Below are 17093 nucleotides of genomic sequence, written 5' to 3'. Positions count from 1 at the left end.
TTAAACATCTGTTCTATTTCATTTTGCAGATGGCCATGGAATCTTTGGTATGGAATGTGGTGCTGGGTAGAATGGTTTTATAGGAGAAAATATAGGGACTATCTCCATGGGCAGGTATAGGAGAGGAAAGTGATAGCACCTTGAAAACCATGCTTTCTGGAAGAAACATGGTGTAGCCTGTTGTGCATATCAGAACTACCCATAAGTATAACCAGCTGCCTGGCCCAGGACTAGAAAGCTCTGTCACATTAGCATCCCCTCCTTATGAGGGCTGGTCAGCAGTCTGGGTAATGTGTTTTCAGAATCTGGATTCCTGGCTTAGAGAGAGGACAAATTGGGATACCTCTTGTCTCCACTCTTAGCATAACTTGTGTGAGAATTTTAAGAGTAAAGTCTCACTTTCTTTCCTCATTTCCTGACCAATGATCAACTTTCTCTCCCAGTTTCTTCTTCAGGTGTGCCCTTGTTTTCCTGATGGGTTCTGAACCGGTCTCTTGGCTCAGACTCTAAGGCCAATATATAGCACCCATCCGTTTCCTTCCTCCTGCTTACTATGAATCCTGTCTGCAGCATATCCAGGTTGAATGGTGGTACAGTTATTTATTAAATCTGTGTGTGTGTGTGTGTGTGTGTGTGTAACCTTGTTCTCTTTGCCTTATCTTTTCTAACAGAAAAGTAACTTCTGGCCTGCAGTGAAGAGAAACTAGATAAAAGAGAAGTATTTTAGACCTCAATGTGCCATTGACCTTGTCCTCCAGAGGGTGGGGGAGAAGGGATCTTTCTTGCTGTGTCCTATAGAAATTGAACTCCCTAAATATCCACATGTAACTAATTTTAGGGAACCCCTACAACTAGATTTTTCTCTACCCAAGAGTTGAGTTTCTTAGTGGCACTGAAAAGGAAAATCCTTTCATGTGGCTTTTCTTTGCTTAAATACTTTCAATCATATCCTCTGGGGTTTAATATGCTTTTGATCTTCCCTATCCAGTTTTAATTTGGTCAGTTTAAATTAGGGAAGGATTTAAAGACAACACTAATAATGTACCTTGGGGGTCATGTAAATGGGAATCATTGGTCCTGAATGTACTTTATAAATTTTTTGTTTTGTTTTGGCTTGTAAAATGCTGTTTGGGGGAAGTCTGTTTCTTGGTGTTGGCCACATTTTGTTCTTAGGTAAAGCTTCCCATTCTACCACCAAATGCTTGTGCTTAGGGTAGTGTATTTACTGTGTATTGTGTTCTTCTGCAGTAGGAAACCTGATTTGCCTTTGTGCAAAGACAAATCTCTAGCAAAGTTTGGTTGGGCGGCATTTTATAGATTACATATTTTGAGCTTTAGAGGAGGAATCACAGTGGTCATCGGTCCAAAACCTTGAAAAACTGAGGTACTGAGAGGTTTTGGGTGACTTGAGGTCTATAGCATGGAAGTATCAATCTAGAGTTCTGGAATTCTAGTTCATGCAGCCTAGCGGACAGACTTCTGATTTTTGTTTAAACCTAGATCCTCATTCCTGTGTTCTTGCACTCAGTGGTGGCCATGGGGAGGAGAGAATCCTGAGAAATGGGAGTGGCCCAGTCCTGAGACTCTCTCAAAGTAAATTCTGTACCTAAACCCTGTACACGTCTACTTTACCCCTCCATGGCCTTTGGCTTTCTCTCAGGCCCGGCCTCTACGCTGGGGTGGAGAGGTACCTGGGACATCTTGTAGATCTACCCTTGCTGTATCAGAAGGTGGAGCCCTACTGGGTTTCCCAGTTCCATCAGCGCAGAGAGATTGGGAACATGCTCCAAGAGTTGGATGAGTGTAGTCCTGTAAAATTCTCTCTTGTTAACTGTTACATTCCCACTGTCTCCGCTCTCTGCCTCCATGCAATGGTGTGTGGCAAAGCCTTTAAAATGAAATGCCTAGAGGTTCTTATCTTCAGAGGCCACAGGAAGCAGAGAAACTGTAGAGCTGAATGTAGAACGTTTGGGGGAGGGAGAAGGAATCTCTTCAAGGATGTTGGTATCCATAGCAGGAAGGGCCAGAAAGTGGGTTTATAGGAGAGGTCTGGAGGGCAGGCCAGCCTGCAGAGTGACCCAGGGGCTTTGATGTGCCCCCCGGGATCTTTTGTCCCTGCATTAATCTTGTATACCTCATACACCTCTCTGTCATAACTCTTCTTCAGTCACTGATTTTATTCTCTCACTCCTCTGCTCCAAAACCTTCAATGGCTCACTGCTGCCTTTTCACATGTGAAACTTCTCGGTCTTATACTCAAGGCCCATTTGCTCTTATATGGAGATCTTCTCTTTTCCTTTGTAAAAGTCAAAGCCAGCTTTTATATACATGAAAGCTTTCCTGTCACTGTGGTTTGTAGAATTAATTCTGTTGAGGTTGGGGGTTTAGCAGTGGTGGAGGCTTTGCTCAAAGCTGTTTGTTGTCTAATAGCTTGCTCAGGAAGAAGTTTTGTTTCTCATGAGACTTTGTAGAGGCCGTAGCCTGGACAACTACTTAAAATCATTATACAGCTCGAAAATCTGGCCAGTGAACAGGCCAGAAAGGGTGGCAGTGAAAGCGGATGAAGAATTGTGTGTAAATAAACCATCGAGTAACCTTGAGCTGTTGGCCAGTTTGGTTGTCTACACTGCGGGCCCAGTGAGCTGTGGACCAGGTCAAAGGCCAGTATTCTGAGGAGCCAGCTGTCAGAGTTTAGCTAGAAACAAGCTAATGTGTAAACTGGCCTTGAGGTCTTTTTAAGCTGCTTCATTTTCCCAGCGTCGGTGAAAAGAGGGGACTTTATTTCAGAGTTTGCTGGCCAGCTGCTGTTTCATTGAACTATTGATGTTTTCTTTTGGGAAGCCGGTCTTCTTGAGTGTCTCCACGGTGAAGGGGAAGGTATCTGATCTGGGGGCAGGTTTTGATTTCAGTGACGGGAGGACGGGGGTCCTGCTGGTCAATATGGCTGCGGCCACTGTTGTTCACTAGTTCTGCGTCTCCCCTTTGCTCCACAGACCAACGAGTGGAACAAGAATGATGACCGGCTGCTACAGGCCGTGGAGAATGGAGACGCGGAGAAGGTGGCCTCCCTACTGGGCAAGAAGGGAGCCAGTGCCACCAAGCAGGACAGCGAGGGCAAGACCGCGTAAGCTAAAAAATTGGTTTCTAACTGTAACGGTTCTGGGTTCTCAGAGTGTTCTCTGGAAGCCCTGGGATCCATAGGGGAACTTCACAAGTGTGTTTAAGGGGACTTTGTGAAACTACTGTCCTCCCCCACTCCTCCTATCCCTCGTGTCAAAATATGGAAGACGCTATTTTAATTTGGTCCCTATTTCCTCAAGTTTCAAGTTATACATTGGGCTTTACCTTGGATGGCTATGTTTGTTTTCAAGTACCATTGGAGATTACACCAGAAAAGAAATAGCATGAGGATTATAACCCATTGATAGGTGAAAAAGGAATTCTATCCTCCATTTGAAGCAGCCTAAGAGAGGGTATTTTTTTTCATAACCCTCAAACCTTATAATTTATATTATTACTTCTTTTAAAACCCTTTCCTTAATGTAGATCAGTAATTACATGGGTAGTGTGAATTTTGCATTATGATTTGCCATTTATGGTAATCTTGCCCACCGTAATTAAAATTACATATTTAATGTGTGTGTGTGTGTGTGTGTGTGTGTGTTTATGTTTATTTGTATCTGCTCTTACTCCGGTCATATTGTAGAGAGGTCATTGACTTTGTAGCTAAATAGACTTCTAATCTGGACTTCATCACTTATGAATTGTGTAGTCTCTTTTTAAAATTGATTTATTTTGAGAGAATGAGAGAGAGAGAAAGAGAGTTTGGAAGGGGCAGAGAGGGAGAGAGAGAATCATAAGCAGGGCCCATGCTCTGTGAACGAGCCCAATGTGGGGCTTGATTTCATGAACTATGAGATCATGACCTGAGCCAAAATCAAGAGTCAGATGCTTGACTGACTGAGCCACCCACGTGCCCCGAATTGTGTCATCTTTGAATCTTAATTTATTCAATTTAAATTGGAGATGACGATATTTAACCACTAGGGTAGTTATGAATATAAAACAAGATACTGAGTTGGGTTGGGTGCCTCCAGAAGCAGGTTCTGAGACAAGGATTTGAGTGTAGGGAGTTTCTATAGCCACTGATCCCAGGAGCATGCAGAAGAGGACTGAAACCTACATGGTGTGTTATTGACAGGTAACTGCTGTGGGCAGCTGGAACCCAATCCTGCTGAAGACCTCTGGGAGTCTTCTTAGACTCAGAGCAGGGGTTGGCCAACTGTGGCCCACAGTCTGCCTTTGTAAATAAAGTTTTATTGGGATGCAGTCAAATCCATTTATTTAGCATTGTGGCTGCTTCTGTACTGCAAAGGCAGATTGGAATAGTTAAGACAAAGTCTGTGGCTCACAAATCCTAACGTATGAGCTCTCTGGCCCCTTGCAGAACTAGTTACCCTACCCAAGGGGGTAAGGAAACTGGGGTGCCTGTTCCCATTCACTTGTCCCTCCAAGGTTGAATGCTGCTCCTAGGGCCTGTAATGCTCATGGGCAGAACAAGCCCAAGAGGTTATGAAAGGGGCACCTGTAGCTCTAGATACCATATGTAAAGAGTTAGCAGTGGCCCACAGTAAGTACTGATAAACCCAGTTCCCTTTCCTTCTCCTGGATGAGTAGTTCTCAATCCTGACAACTCCTGCATTAGAGTCACCTGGGGTACTTAAAAAAAAATATTGTTCCCACGCCCACCCCACATGTTTGGAAACATTTTGTGGAGAGGCCCCAGAATCAATATTTTTAAAAGTATCCCATGTAGGTTTAACCAGAGAGAACTATCGTCTAGAAAGTAGATGGACTCTAGATTGAAGGATAAATAGAAGAAAAGGCAAATTTTCCCGAGATTGAGCATCACATTTTAGCAAATTTTGTCAATGAAACCATCCCCCTGGCACCCATTGAATCCCGTAGCATACACACCAGTTCTATTGTTTGAGGAGCCACAGGATGGCATACAGACCTATGCTGTATCTGGGGAGCAGGCTGGTTGGTACACAGGGGAAGAGGGAGGTGGGAGGTGTTCTCACTCGGATTAGGGCCAGGTCCTCTAGGAACTGGGCTTGTCCTCTCCGCCAAAGCCCCGGGTTGGGCTCCCCACCGTCAGTAGCCTCAGCTTGACTTTCCACCTTTGCAGAGGCCTGTCTCTCAGGTGTGGGGTGCAGGACCGCATCCCCGTAGGTTCTGACTTGGTAGTCAGGACTCCAAATAGCTGGCGGGCTTTAGTTGTTGGCTAATATTTTGTTGCATGAGCTGCTTACTCAGAGTTCTATGATTTTTGGTTCTCTACCCTCTTGCACTCCCGATTGGAACTTCCTTGACAAAAGGGACTGTTACTTTGTAGCTCATCTACCCCAGTGCTCAGCTTGTACATAGGTACTCCCAAAATATTTGTCCAATGAGTTAATTACCCTTTTCCCAGGATGCCACATTTGGAGTCAGTGCTTTCGGAGCCCCAGTGACAGAAGTCACGGTGTTAAACGTGTCCTGAGGTTTTTGGTGGTAGACTGCTTGTTCCACCCTACAGCCTTCTGGGCTCCTACTGCTCCCAGTTCAGCTCTGCAGATGCCTGCACAAAACAGACTATGATAGCCATCCCAGAGAGAGGGGGATAGAGGCTTCTGATAGGCTTGTCCAAGACTGTACTCACTAAAAAGAAGACAGAAAATTTAGGTTAGCAGCTTAGCCACAATTTTGATCACCTTCATAGTCTTTTGGGCATCTGGGTGGTGGTTAAGCATTCAACTCTTGATTTCTGCTCAGGTCATGATCTCACGGTTTGTGAGTTCGAGCCCTGCATTGGGCTCTGAGCTGACAGCATGGAGCTTGCTTGGGATTCTCTCTCTTTTTGTCCCTCCCCCACCCCTTCCTCCCTCTCGCTCTCTCTCAAAAATAAATAAATATTTTTAAAAAATTGGTACCTTTTGTTAGTAAGACATTTATCACATGTAGGGTAGAGGGCCATGCAGTTGATTTCTCCTTTTTTGTTGTGGGAAAATATACATAACATAACTGTACCACTTTAACCATTTGAAAGTATGCATTTCATTAAGTACATTCATAGTGTTGTGCAGCCATTCATCATTTAGTCCAGGAAATTTTTCATCATCCCAAAAGGAAACCTTGCACTCTGTAAGCAGTGACCCTCCTCAGCCTCCTGCCACCTCCCCCTGGCAAACACTCGTCTGCTTTCTGTCTCCCTGAATTTGCCTCTTCTGGGTATTTCATGTAATGGCATCAAACCCTTGTGTGTGGTTTTTTTCGCTGAGCGTAGTTTTCAAGGTTCATTCTTGCTGTCGCTCCAATCAGCACTTCAGTCTTCTCTTCTGATGGTGGAAATGCACACAGCAGTTACACACAAATCACCACCTGCACTTTGCAGTTGATAAAGCCAAGACTCGCATGACACAGCTCTCCCTGCATTGACTCCAGAACCAGTTCTGCCTTTGCCTTTGAACTTGTAAGTCTACCATGTTTTGCTGTGGTGACCCCTATGGAGAAAGTTGGAGGGACTATAAGAAAAAGGAAGAGGAAATACTTATTTTTTCAGTGGGAGATTTTTCATAAATAACCATCTGGTAACATTTCATTTTTCTGCTTGGAATATTCCTTAGAATCAAAGTTACTAAGTGTTAGCCTATAAGAATTTAATTTTCAGAGGCACCATGGAGTTAAGTCTATCTGGCTTCATATTTTCATTCAAACCTAGTGGTCTTAGTATTCAGAACGAGGGGGCACCATGGGGTCTGAAACCATGCCTCCTGCCCCTTTGATATCACGGAATCCCGCAAGGGCCGAGAACTCTGTGGAAAGAGAAACCCCAGGCAGTGTTGTTCCCTTGGCTTCTGCCCTGTCTCCTCTGGACGTCTGCACTTCTGGATTTGGATCAGTCTAATCTGTGTACTCCTGCCTGAGTGTATGTGTATCTCCCTCACGCTTGGAGATTTTTCTCAAGCTGTGGAAACTTTTCCTGTCTTGTTCTTTCCACATGCGTCAGTTTGGTAGCGTGCAGGCCGGTAATTTCCTAGGAGTAGTTCTGGGTCCATGACAGGCCGGTATCGTGTGTCCCCTCTTCTGAAGCTCTTGGCTCCATTGGCCCCTTGGAGTTTGCTGGGCCAGCGTGTGTTTGTGGATGTGTATGGAGTGATTTGCAGTGTCTCTAAAGGGTGAGGCCACGTCACACACTGCAAAGTTAGGTACTTGACTGTACTTGGTCTCATTCTCTGCCTACGCGTTTGGGTTTAATCTTTGAGTTATACACCTCCCTGTCCAAATTAGGCTGGAGGCCTCTTTCTAGCGAGCTTTTGCAAGAACTCATTTTGTAATTTTGTTCAGTAATGCACACTGTTTCCCTATTGCCTGACCACCTAGAGTCCTGATTTGGGCTTTCAAGGCCCTCTCACCGGCCCTGCCATTACTTCACTGAATGTTCTCTTGCCCTTGCCTTCCACTGGTGGTGGGGTGTTGGCTCCCAGACTTCCTCTCACGTTTGCCCGGGTTCTGTGTCCAGTCCAGAATGCTTCCTCTCTGATGGTCTCAGTCATCTAAAAAAAATTTCCTTCTCTTTGAAATACTGGAATCTTGATTTATAACTTGATACATTTTATCATATCGAAAGAATAAGAACAACATCAGAAAAGCCTCTATAGCTTGAAACAAAAACTTTGTTTTCTGAAGACTTGAATCCCTTACAACAACAGTAAGCTCCCTGAAGACCAGGCTCACGTGATTGTTGTTGTTGTCGTGTTGGTCTCTCCCACAGTTCCAGGCATAGAAGACAGGCATTCAGTCGGCATTTGTGGACGTGACTTTTCAGCATGAAGAAAGCATTCTTTTTGTTAATGATCTGTCACGGGTAAATTAATTAGGAGTGGATTAAGTTGGGGTTCAAGAAGAAAAGGACTATCCTGGTGAACGTCACAACCTGACACTTCTCTTCTCCCGGCTTCCAGTGCAATTTAAATAAACACTCAGCCTTCAGTACCTAGAGAACCAGATGACTCAGAAAATCCCAAGAATGAAGTGGCAAAGGCAGCCAGCCATCTTGGCGGACATTCTCCAGAAGCTTCCTTAACCCAAGGTCAATAACCAGAAGGGTGGTTTGGTTATTCTTCAGACTTTCAGTTTCTTTCTGGCATATTTCCATCAGGGAAAGATAAGAAACTTTGAAAACTTTCTCCCTCTAAAACCGATCGAAGAGGGATTTAAAAAAAAAAAAAAAGCAAAAGCAATTGAATGACTGGAATTCATTTAGGAGCAAGTAAGAGAAGGGTGCTGTCTTGGGTCAGAAAAGAACAAAATAGAGCAAGGCACAGAGTTACAGCTACAGCCTGTGTTTATGGAGTCAGGCTTGGCTTCCCTCGACCCATCTGTTCACTTTTCCTGGTGGAGGTAAGGACGTGGGAGGATATCATTACCCTAAAACCTCTTACCATGGAACAGTCTAATTGTTTCAAGATGTTTTCCCCTACTTTTAGATGTGCATTTAATTAAAGTTATGTATGTTTGTCTTAGGAACAACCAGACTAAATAAAATCACTGCTGGGACTATAGTATTTGAAGAAATACCACCCAGGCATGTGTGTATAGATGGACACACACACACACACACACACACACACACACACACAGTCTGCATACATAGCCCACATTTCAGATACCTGATCATTTTGGTTTTGAAAGCAAAAACTTGTGAAAGTATCTTTAGGTGACTCTGTGGAGCTTAAGTATAAAATAAGGGAGGTAGTCCTTGAATTCTGCAAATCAGGACAATAAGGGGCTTCTCTGTCTGCTGGCTGGTTGCACTCTTTTCCTGTTTCCTCAGAGCAGGGATGTAGCCATTTGGTCTTAGAAATCAAGTCCTGCCATCTGGGCCACTTTCTCCAGATCTCACGTAGGGCTGCCGCATTAGTTGACCTAAAACTACTGCATACTTTATGTGTAATCGCGGCCTCCTTCCTGGCAAAATCACCCTGTGTCTTTCCTAAAACCTGCTGGTATTTGACAGAGGGATAAACTGAAAGGTATAATTGCTGTATTGCATATCCACTGAGCTTTTCATCATGTAGATTTTTGAAGATGACAGAACCTCTGTTCCTACCTTGCAAATGTGCCCAGATGTTTGTTTAATTAATCTACTAGTTGGGAGGCACTCCCTTCCCTGCATCTGAAATGTTCCAGAGGGTGACTGGGTGACTTAGTCGGTTAAGCGTGTGACTCTTTGGCTCAGGTCACGATCTCATGGTTTGTGAGTTCGAGCCCCACATCAGGCTCTGTGCTTACATTGTGGAGCCTGCTTGGGATTCTCTCTCTCTTCCTCTCTCTCAGCCCCTCCTGCTCTCTCGCTCGCTCTCTCTCTCTCTCAAAATAAGTTAAAAAAATAATAAAACATTTAAAAATGTTCCAGACTCTTGTAAACATATCCAGGAGGAGGAGGAAATACTGTCTTTGCCTACAAAATGCATAGCATCTAGCAGAAAGACCAGTGAGAGCACTGGAGAATAATTAAGTGCTAGATTATAAAATACTAACTGGAAGGGGTTCAAGATGAAGGGAGATGGTGAATCACTGGAGTAGCCAAGAAATGCTTCCTGCCTGAGGTGTGATGTGGGATGGCCTTGAAAAGTGAACTGGGAGGAGAGTGGGGATGGGGGGCGAGGAAGACACAGCATGAATGGTCACAGCATGAATGGAAAAGAAATGCAAGGACACCATAGTTATTGTTTCCTTCCCTTGTCCAAGAACTTATTATGGTTTCAGTTCAGGACCCCACTTGACACTCGGTCCGTGGTTCTTAACTTGACTCCCGTTACAGTCACCCGGACAGCTTAGAAAAATGCTGGTGTCACCCACAGACACCTCTATATAGTTGGCGGGGGGGTGTAGTGTGGGTAAGCGTTTTTTTAAAGCACTCAGGCAATTCGAATGGCCAGCCAAACTGAGAACTCCCGTTTTAGACACACTGCAGTGAGACTCCAGGTTCCTTGGCCCATGACTTCCCAACAGGCTTTGCCCAGTGCTAGGTTCCAAATGGACTGAGGAAGGCCCAGGGCCCCCAGGTGATTTTTCTCCCAGCATACACACATGTACGTATATGTATCCATAAGGCCTGTGCACAAAATAAAATGGCAAATTTGGGCTTAAAGTAATGTAATACACAGGGGTTTTAAAGAGAAACAGTGTTGTATGTTAAAGCTGAACAGACCTTATTGCAAAAATTGTGCTTTAGAAGGAACACTCGAGGGGCACCTGGGTCGCTCAGTTGGTTAAGCATCTGACTCTTGATTTTGGCTCAGGTCACGATCTCACGGTTTGGTTTGTGAGATCAGGCCCCTGGTCGGGCTCTGTGCTGACAGTGGGGAGCCTGCTTGGGATATTCTCTCTCTCTCTCTCTCTCTCAATAAATAAAATAAACTTAGAAGAAAAAAAAAAGACTTGAAACCACAGTAGTGCAAATTGACGAGAATAGATTTGGAAATGAAGAGCTGCATTGATAGGGGCACCTGGCTGGCTCAGGAGGTGGAGCATATGACTTTTGATCTCAAGGTTGTGAGTTCAAGCCCCACATTGGATATAGAGATTGCTTCAAAATAAAATCTTTAAAAAGAAGAAAAAGAGCTATATTGATAAAATATTGGTGGGATCACAGGATTTTTCATTTTAAAACTGTTCAAAGCTAGGTTAAGTATTTCGAGAATGAAGGACTTCAGACACTCAAATAGGTCATCGTTGCTCAGGGTCGAAGCAAGTCTGGCTGTGCCCTTCCCTCCCGTTCTCTGGCCACGTCCTCCATTGGCTGGACGGACCCCCGCGTGCAGAGGTCAGGAGAGCCTGGGAAATGCAGTTCTCTGTGACAGAGAGCAGAGCAGGGGCGGAAGGGCCTGGATCTCGACCCCTGCGGTGACCTCCACCCATCCTCACCCCATGAGCAAGAGCACCTGGAGGTTCTCACGCCGACAGCGATCAGGCAGCTTAAGGGTTGAGGCATGTAGGGTCGCTTAGCCTGTGCCTGTCCCTTGGAAACGCTCCTGCTTTCTCACCTGGGGCCCCGAAATTCATGCCTTCCAAAATTCCACCACCGTCACCCATCCGCCGAGTTTTGGTACCATTCAAGGTCCAGTTCCCGTATCTTCTGTGAAGCCTTTCCTGATTTCCAAAGTGGCTGAGCTTGCTCTAGTTATTGCCTCTCTTAAAACCACTGGGGATTTGATGGGTCTGGTTACCTATGTACTTAATCTTATTCCTGAATTAGACTATCAGAGTTAGAGCCCAATCTTCCCAATTGGTAAGAAAGGAGTTGCTGTCAGTCATATTAACATTGAATGCCCCACCACTGGGCTAGGGGCTTTTATATGGGCCATTCATTCAACTAACAGTTCATTCTTTCACCCATTTTATTTTACGTAGAGAAAATTTTTTAATGTTTATTTTTTAGAGAGACCAAGTGTGAGTGGGGGAGAGGCATAGAGAGAGAGGAAGACACAGAATCTGAAGCAGACTCCAGGCTCTGAGTTGTCAGCACAGAGTCCGATGCAGGACTCAAACCCAGGAACCATGAGATTGTCACCTGAGCCTAAGTCAGACGCTTAACCGACTGAGCCACCCAGATGCCCTTCTTGAACCCATTTTAAACTTTTTTTTTTAATGTTTATTTTTGACAGAGAGAGAGAGACACAGCATGAGCAGGGGAGGGGCAGAGAGAGAGGGAGACACAGACTCCAAAGCAAGCTCCAGGCTGCAAGCTATCAGCACAGAGCCCGACACGGGGCTCGAACTCACAGACCGCGAGACCATGACCTGAGCCGAAGTCGGATGCTCAACCAACTGAGCCACCCATATGCCCTTCTTGAGCCCATTGTGAAGACCATGCCCATTTCCCATAGGTTTTTCTTATGTGATGCTCCCAGTCACCCTGGAGTGATCTGTGAGTGGCAAGTGTGGATCAGAAAGTTTTGGGAATTAGTACAAATCACCCTCATTCTAGGCTCTAGGTTGTAGAGTCTGGGGGTCTATCATGAATACAAGAGACAAATCATTGTCCTAATGGAGATTTCATAATGTCCAAGTGCTATTTCCAGACCACATTTATGAAACCAAACAATCCTGAAGCCAGAGAGCCAGTGCTCAGCTTAAATGTCACTGGGTTTCTTAGCTCTGAGCATGTGGTCTTTCATCTCATTGTTTCCTCCCCCATGTCCCCAGGAGAGCTCTGTCCCCGAAGCCACGCTGCGGATTCCATTAGCACATTGTAGGCACTTACAGGACAGGGATCCTATTTTTACACTCTTTATTTTCTTTATGCCAGTCCCCTGTTATTACATCTACCTGAAACATTCAGCAAGAGAAGGCAACCAGCACGGTCGCTTCTCACACATTCTGCCAAATCAGCTCCTATCAGAAGTGGTGATCAGAGTCCCTGCCGTAGCTGCCTCTGAAACGGCTGGAGCCACACTTCTCTGCCTGCAGGACTTTCTCTCTGGGCCCGTCAAGTTGACCCCTGGGATAGAGTGGAATTCCATTTTTCAAGGCTTGTATGACTAGAAGCTATTAGATAGTACTGCCTTCCTAACCCTCAGTTTACAATCTGAAATGGGAATCCAGAGCTTGTGGGATTAAGGATTATTCCCCTGTAATATCTAGTGTGACCCAAGCCTCATTTGATCATATGGACCAGATAAGGAAACTGAGGCTAATGAATTTCAGTCATTGTTCTTTGGTTTGGGTCTCAACTCTGCCATCCCCAGTATGGCACAACAAACTTCTTCCTACCGTGCAAATGTCCTAAAAATTGAATATGTATCAGAATCAGCTGGGAGAGGGTTGTTAAAACCTACTGCTGACTCCACCACAGAGTCTGGACAGGATCCTAAGAATCTGTATTTCTAACAGGCTTCTGGGTGCTGCTGCTGCTGCTGCTGTTCTAGGGACCAGGCTTTGAGAATGGCTGTACAGTGTGATGTTGGGAAGCAAAAAAAAAAATGAAGTCTTAACATAAATTTTAAGAACTTACAATCTGAGAAAAACACGGTTATGCTGGTTTATGTGTGTGCCTTAGTTTAAGGCAACTCAGAGACTTCAAGAGTAAAAAAGCAAATTCAAAACTACAGATTTGCATTATCAAAACAATCACATCTGTGTGCCAGGAAAATTGTGTCAGGAGAGACCAAGTTTCTCGCCTTATAGAAAGTACAGTCAACTGGGACAGACGGCACCTGCTTCTTTTTTTTTTTAATTTTTTTGAATGTTGTATTTATTTTTGAGAGAGAGAGAGAGAGAGAGAGAGAGAGAGAATCAGTGGGGAAGAGGTAGAGAGAGAGGGAGACACAGAACCCAAAGCAAGCTCCAGGCTCTGAGTTGTCAGCACAGAGCCAGATGCGGGGCTTGAACTCGTGAATCATGAGATCATGACCTGAGCTAATGTCAGATGCTTAACTGACTGAGCCACCCAGGTGCCCTCAGCACCTGCTTCTTTAATATAACATCAGGTGTGTTGAAGAGAAACAAGAGACCAGAGGCCTCTTTGAATAAACTTGGAAAAGGAAAGCCTTTCTGAGAAGACCCCTTCTTTGAAGCAGATTCCTGGATAGAATGAGGGGTTGAGCCTTGCACTTTTCTGGAACTATTGTCCTGGTGGAGGAAACAGCAAGGCAAAGGCCGTGAGGTAGGAGGATGCCCGATGTGCCCAGTGAATGGAGAGAGAGCTACAGGTGAGGTCAAAATGGAAGCCAGACATACTCACGTAAAGCCTGGTGGGCCATTGGAAGGACTTTGGATGGAACCCTAATTCTGAATACTTAGTTTCCTTGATTTATTTTAATATGGTTTAGTATCCTTCTTTCCCCCTCCAGAAATAGGCCTTACCAAAAGAATGCAATTAAAGGATAGGCGAGTTTAGGTGTTTGGGAGATGCTGAAGCTCTCAAGGGATTATGGACAGCTAGTTATTTTCATGAAGTATTTCTGAACCTCACTGACCATAGTGACCCCTCTCTGGGAAGTAAAGGGGTTTAGAAGGAAAGGAGGAGATACGGATTTATTAGGGACAAACTGCTCTTAGAGTCAGAATTCAAGTCCTGCTCTTTTACACTTTTCCTAACCTCTGAGCCTCAGTTTCTTCATCTGTGAAATGAGGATGGTAGATCAGCCCTCATCCCAGAACCTTCTGGAACTTTCTGGAACCTTCTAAGACTCTGGGATTCTGGGACTCGGTGTGGCTAGTACCGGTAGAGTTTGGTATGTGGTCATTTCTTTGTTAGGCATGGTGGTTTGCTTGATTTGGAGAGTGAAAATTGGTTGCAGAGGCATTGGAAGGAACTGGAGGTCTGGTGAGGTGGCCAGCCTGTTGCATTCTTGACCTCACCCTGTCAGCTCTTTTGGGATTGGGACCTGGGGCAGCGGAGAAGGGCAGCAGTTTGGTTTGAGAGAAATTCTCTATGAATGAATATGCTGAAAAAAATCAAGGTCTTCTAAAAGGAACCTTGTGAGTTTGTATTTCCTCCAAATATATGTTTCAGCTGGTAGTCAGAAACCAGAAGAATTGTTATTACTCTCAAAGATAGAAGGAACTTTCCAGGCCATCACTCACAGGCTTCTGAACAGCAACACTCAAATCCCCTTCGGGTTAAGAGCCCTGAGAAATATTCCAGCCTTTCCTAGCCACTTGAGAGTACCAGCAACCCTAGTCTGCCCCAGTGAGAAACCTATATTTGTGTTTTTGGCCAAATACTTCCATTTTTTAGTTTAAGCGCTATTTTTTAAAGAGCAGCACAGCCAGTAAGTTATATAGTGCTTCACAGTTTGCAAGTGATTTAACAAAATAGTGGAATTTCTCAGCATGGTGATAAAGGGCCAGTTCTGAGGCAGAGTGCCCCGGTTAGAATCCAGCCTCCCCGCCTTGTTCGTTCTGGGAATTTGGCCAAGTTACTAAACTTCTCTATGCCTTAGTTTCCTTCCTTTTCTGGAAAATGGGGATGATAATAGTTACCCTCCCACAGGCTGGTTGGGGGATGTAATGAGTAAAAACCATAATGCATTGTGGAAGGCAGGGGTGCCCGAGGGAGAAAGAAAGACACATTGGGAGCCACAAAACTCTTAAGCAGAGAAACCTTGGGAACTTTCCAAGTGACAAAAGCAGAGAAATTCCTAATATCAATAAGCAGCAAAGGGATCAAAGTAGTATTATGTAAATCTTCAGGCTGTTCTGTTTGTGCCTTTCAGTTACTTCTCTGCGGACGGGCCCAGCTGAGTTTTATAAGCAGAGTTAAACATTTCCTATTATGATGAAACTTAAAACAGCATTGATTCCTTTTTTGTGGAACATATCCACGAGATTGTTTTTAAGGTTCAGGGAAATCATGTCTTCGAAAGAACTTTGAAACAATGGGCACCTTGGTAAAAATGATGGTGTGAGCTTTGCAACTTGTCCTCCACTTAGAGCAGCACGTCTGCAGTTGGAATGTGCACGTGGCTCAGCTGGAAACTTGTAAAACAGCCTCGGGTTCTGTGGACGTGGGATGGGAACTGGGAGCCTGCGTTTCTAATGAGCTCCTGGGCCGCCAAGTACTCTGAGTCACCAAGATGTATGCTCTCGAAGAGCGGTCACTTCGGCTACACTGGGATAGAGAGCCACCCTGCTGTATCCCTGGGCAGTGACGCCTGTCCCTGTCACTGGGCCAGGGATCAGAGGAGTGGGTAAAAGATTTTCATACCGTTCCCTCCACTGAATTCTTGACCCATCTGAAGAGAGAATCAAGTCAACAAATCTCTCAGAAGATTCACTGCTGTATAGACTCTTGAATGCCCTCTCTTATCTTTAAAAGGAAAGGCTACACTTTTTAATGAGTAAAAGTCCACACAAAGACTAAGCCAGCGGATACTCCGAATTTGTTTTGCATTCACTCTTTTATATTCCTCCAAGGGGAAATTTCAGCTGATAATTAACTGGAATAACTACTTCAAAGGGTTCATTAAGAAAGACTTAAATGTTTCTTCTCTGGAAAATTTAGGTTGCAGTTAAATTCTCATCTCTTAAATTAAAATTTGCCAAACAATAACAAGTCTCGGCTAGAATGTAGAACAACTAGAGCCCTTGTGTGTTGTTGCTGGGATTGTGAAATGGTGCCACAGCTTTAGAAAATAGCTTAGCAGCTCCCCAGAGAGTTCAGCGTGGTTACCACTGGCCCAGCAATTCCACTCCTAGGTATATACCCACTAGGATTAAAAACTGGTATCCACACAAACACTTGTTAGGTGAATGTTCTAGTAGCATGGTTCATAGTAATCAAAAAGTAGAAACAACCCAAATGTCCATAACCAACAAATAGATAAAGAAAATGTGATATATACATACAATGGAATTTTAAGTTTGTTTGTTTGTTTATTTATTTATTTAGAGAGTGCTCACTTGCAGGAAAGGAGCAGAGACAGAGAGAGACAGATAATCCCATGCTGGCTCTGCACTGACAGCCCCAACGTGGGGCTCGAACTCATGAACCATGAGATCATGACCTGAGTCGAAATCAAGAGTCAGACACTTAACCAGCTGAGCCACCCAGGTGCCTTAAGGAAGGAAAGAAGTACCAATAGATGCTACAATACAGATGGACCTTGAAAACGTGCCAAATGAAAGAAGCCAGGCACAAAAGACCACATATTACATGATTCTGTCTTTGTGAAACATCTAGAATAGGCAAATCCATAGAGCCATAAAGTAGAGTAGTGATTGCCAAGGGCTGGGGGTACATGGGAATAGGAAGTGACTGCTGACTGACATGTGAATTTTTTAGGGCAGTCAAAATACTCTGGAATTAGATAATGATGTTGGTTGCACAACTCTTTCAATATACTGAAAACAACTGAATTGTACATTCTAAAATGGTGAATTTTTTGGTCTGTGAATTCTGTCTCAATAAAAAGATTAAAATCTGCTCATGTTGTTTTCTCAGTGTTTGTTTTAATAGAATTTTAGCATTCTACATTTGTTTTTAATGGTTCATCAGAGTTTCTCAACTATTGACATTTTGACATATTGACATTATTGAC

General features: G+C 44.3%; 1 protein-coding gene across 4 annotated transcripts in view; it reads left to right on the top strand.

Moving 5' to 3' along the window:
* Positions 1-17093, top strand: part of RAI14 (retinoic acid induced 14) — a 145164-nt gene that overhangs the window by 84821 nt on the left and 43250 nt on the right. For 2 of the 4 annotated variants that reach the window (XM_030331644.1, XM_030331618.1), the window contains exons 1-2: positions 2745-2877; positions 2994-3124. In XM_030331644.1, coding sequence (XP_030187504.1) covers positions 2824-2877; positions 2994-3124 — 185 coding nt within the window. In that variant the 5' untranslated portion in view covers positions 2745-2823. Of the gene's footprint in view, positions 1-2744; positions 2878-2993; positions 3125-17093 lie in introns of those variants that run through there. The other 2 variants (XM_030331628.2, XM_032594587.1) reach the window with 1 other exon arrangement.

The sequence above is a fragment of the Lynx canadensis genome, chromosome A1, assembly GCF_007474595.2.
Source record: "Lynx canadensis isolate LIC74 chromosome A1, mLynCan4.pri.v2, whole genome shotgun sequence".
NCBI lineage: Eukaryota > Metazoa > Chordata > Mammalia > Carnivora > Felidae > Lynx > Lynx canadensis.
The sequence above is the reverse complement of the archived record's forward strand: the minus strand, read 5'-3'. Positions and strand labels throughout refer to the sequence as shown.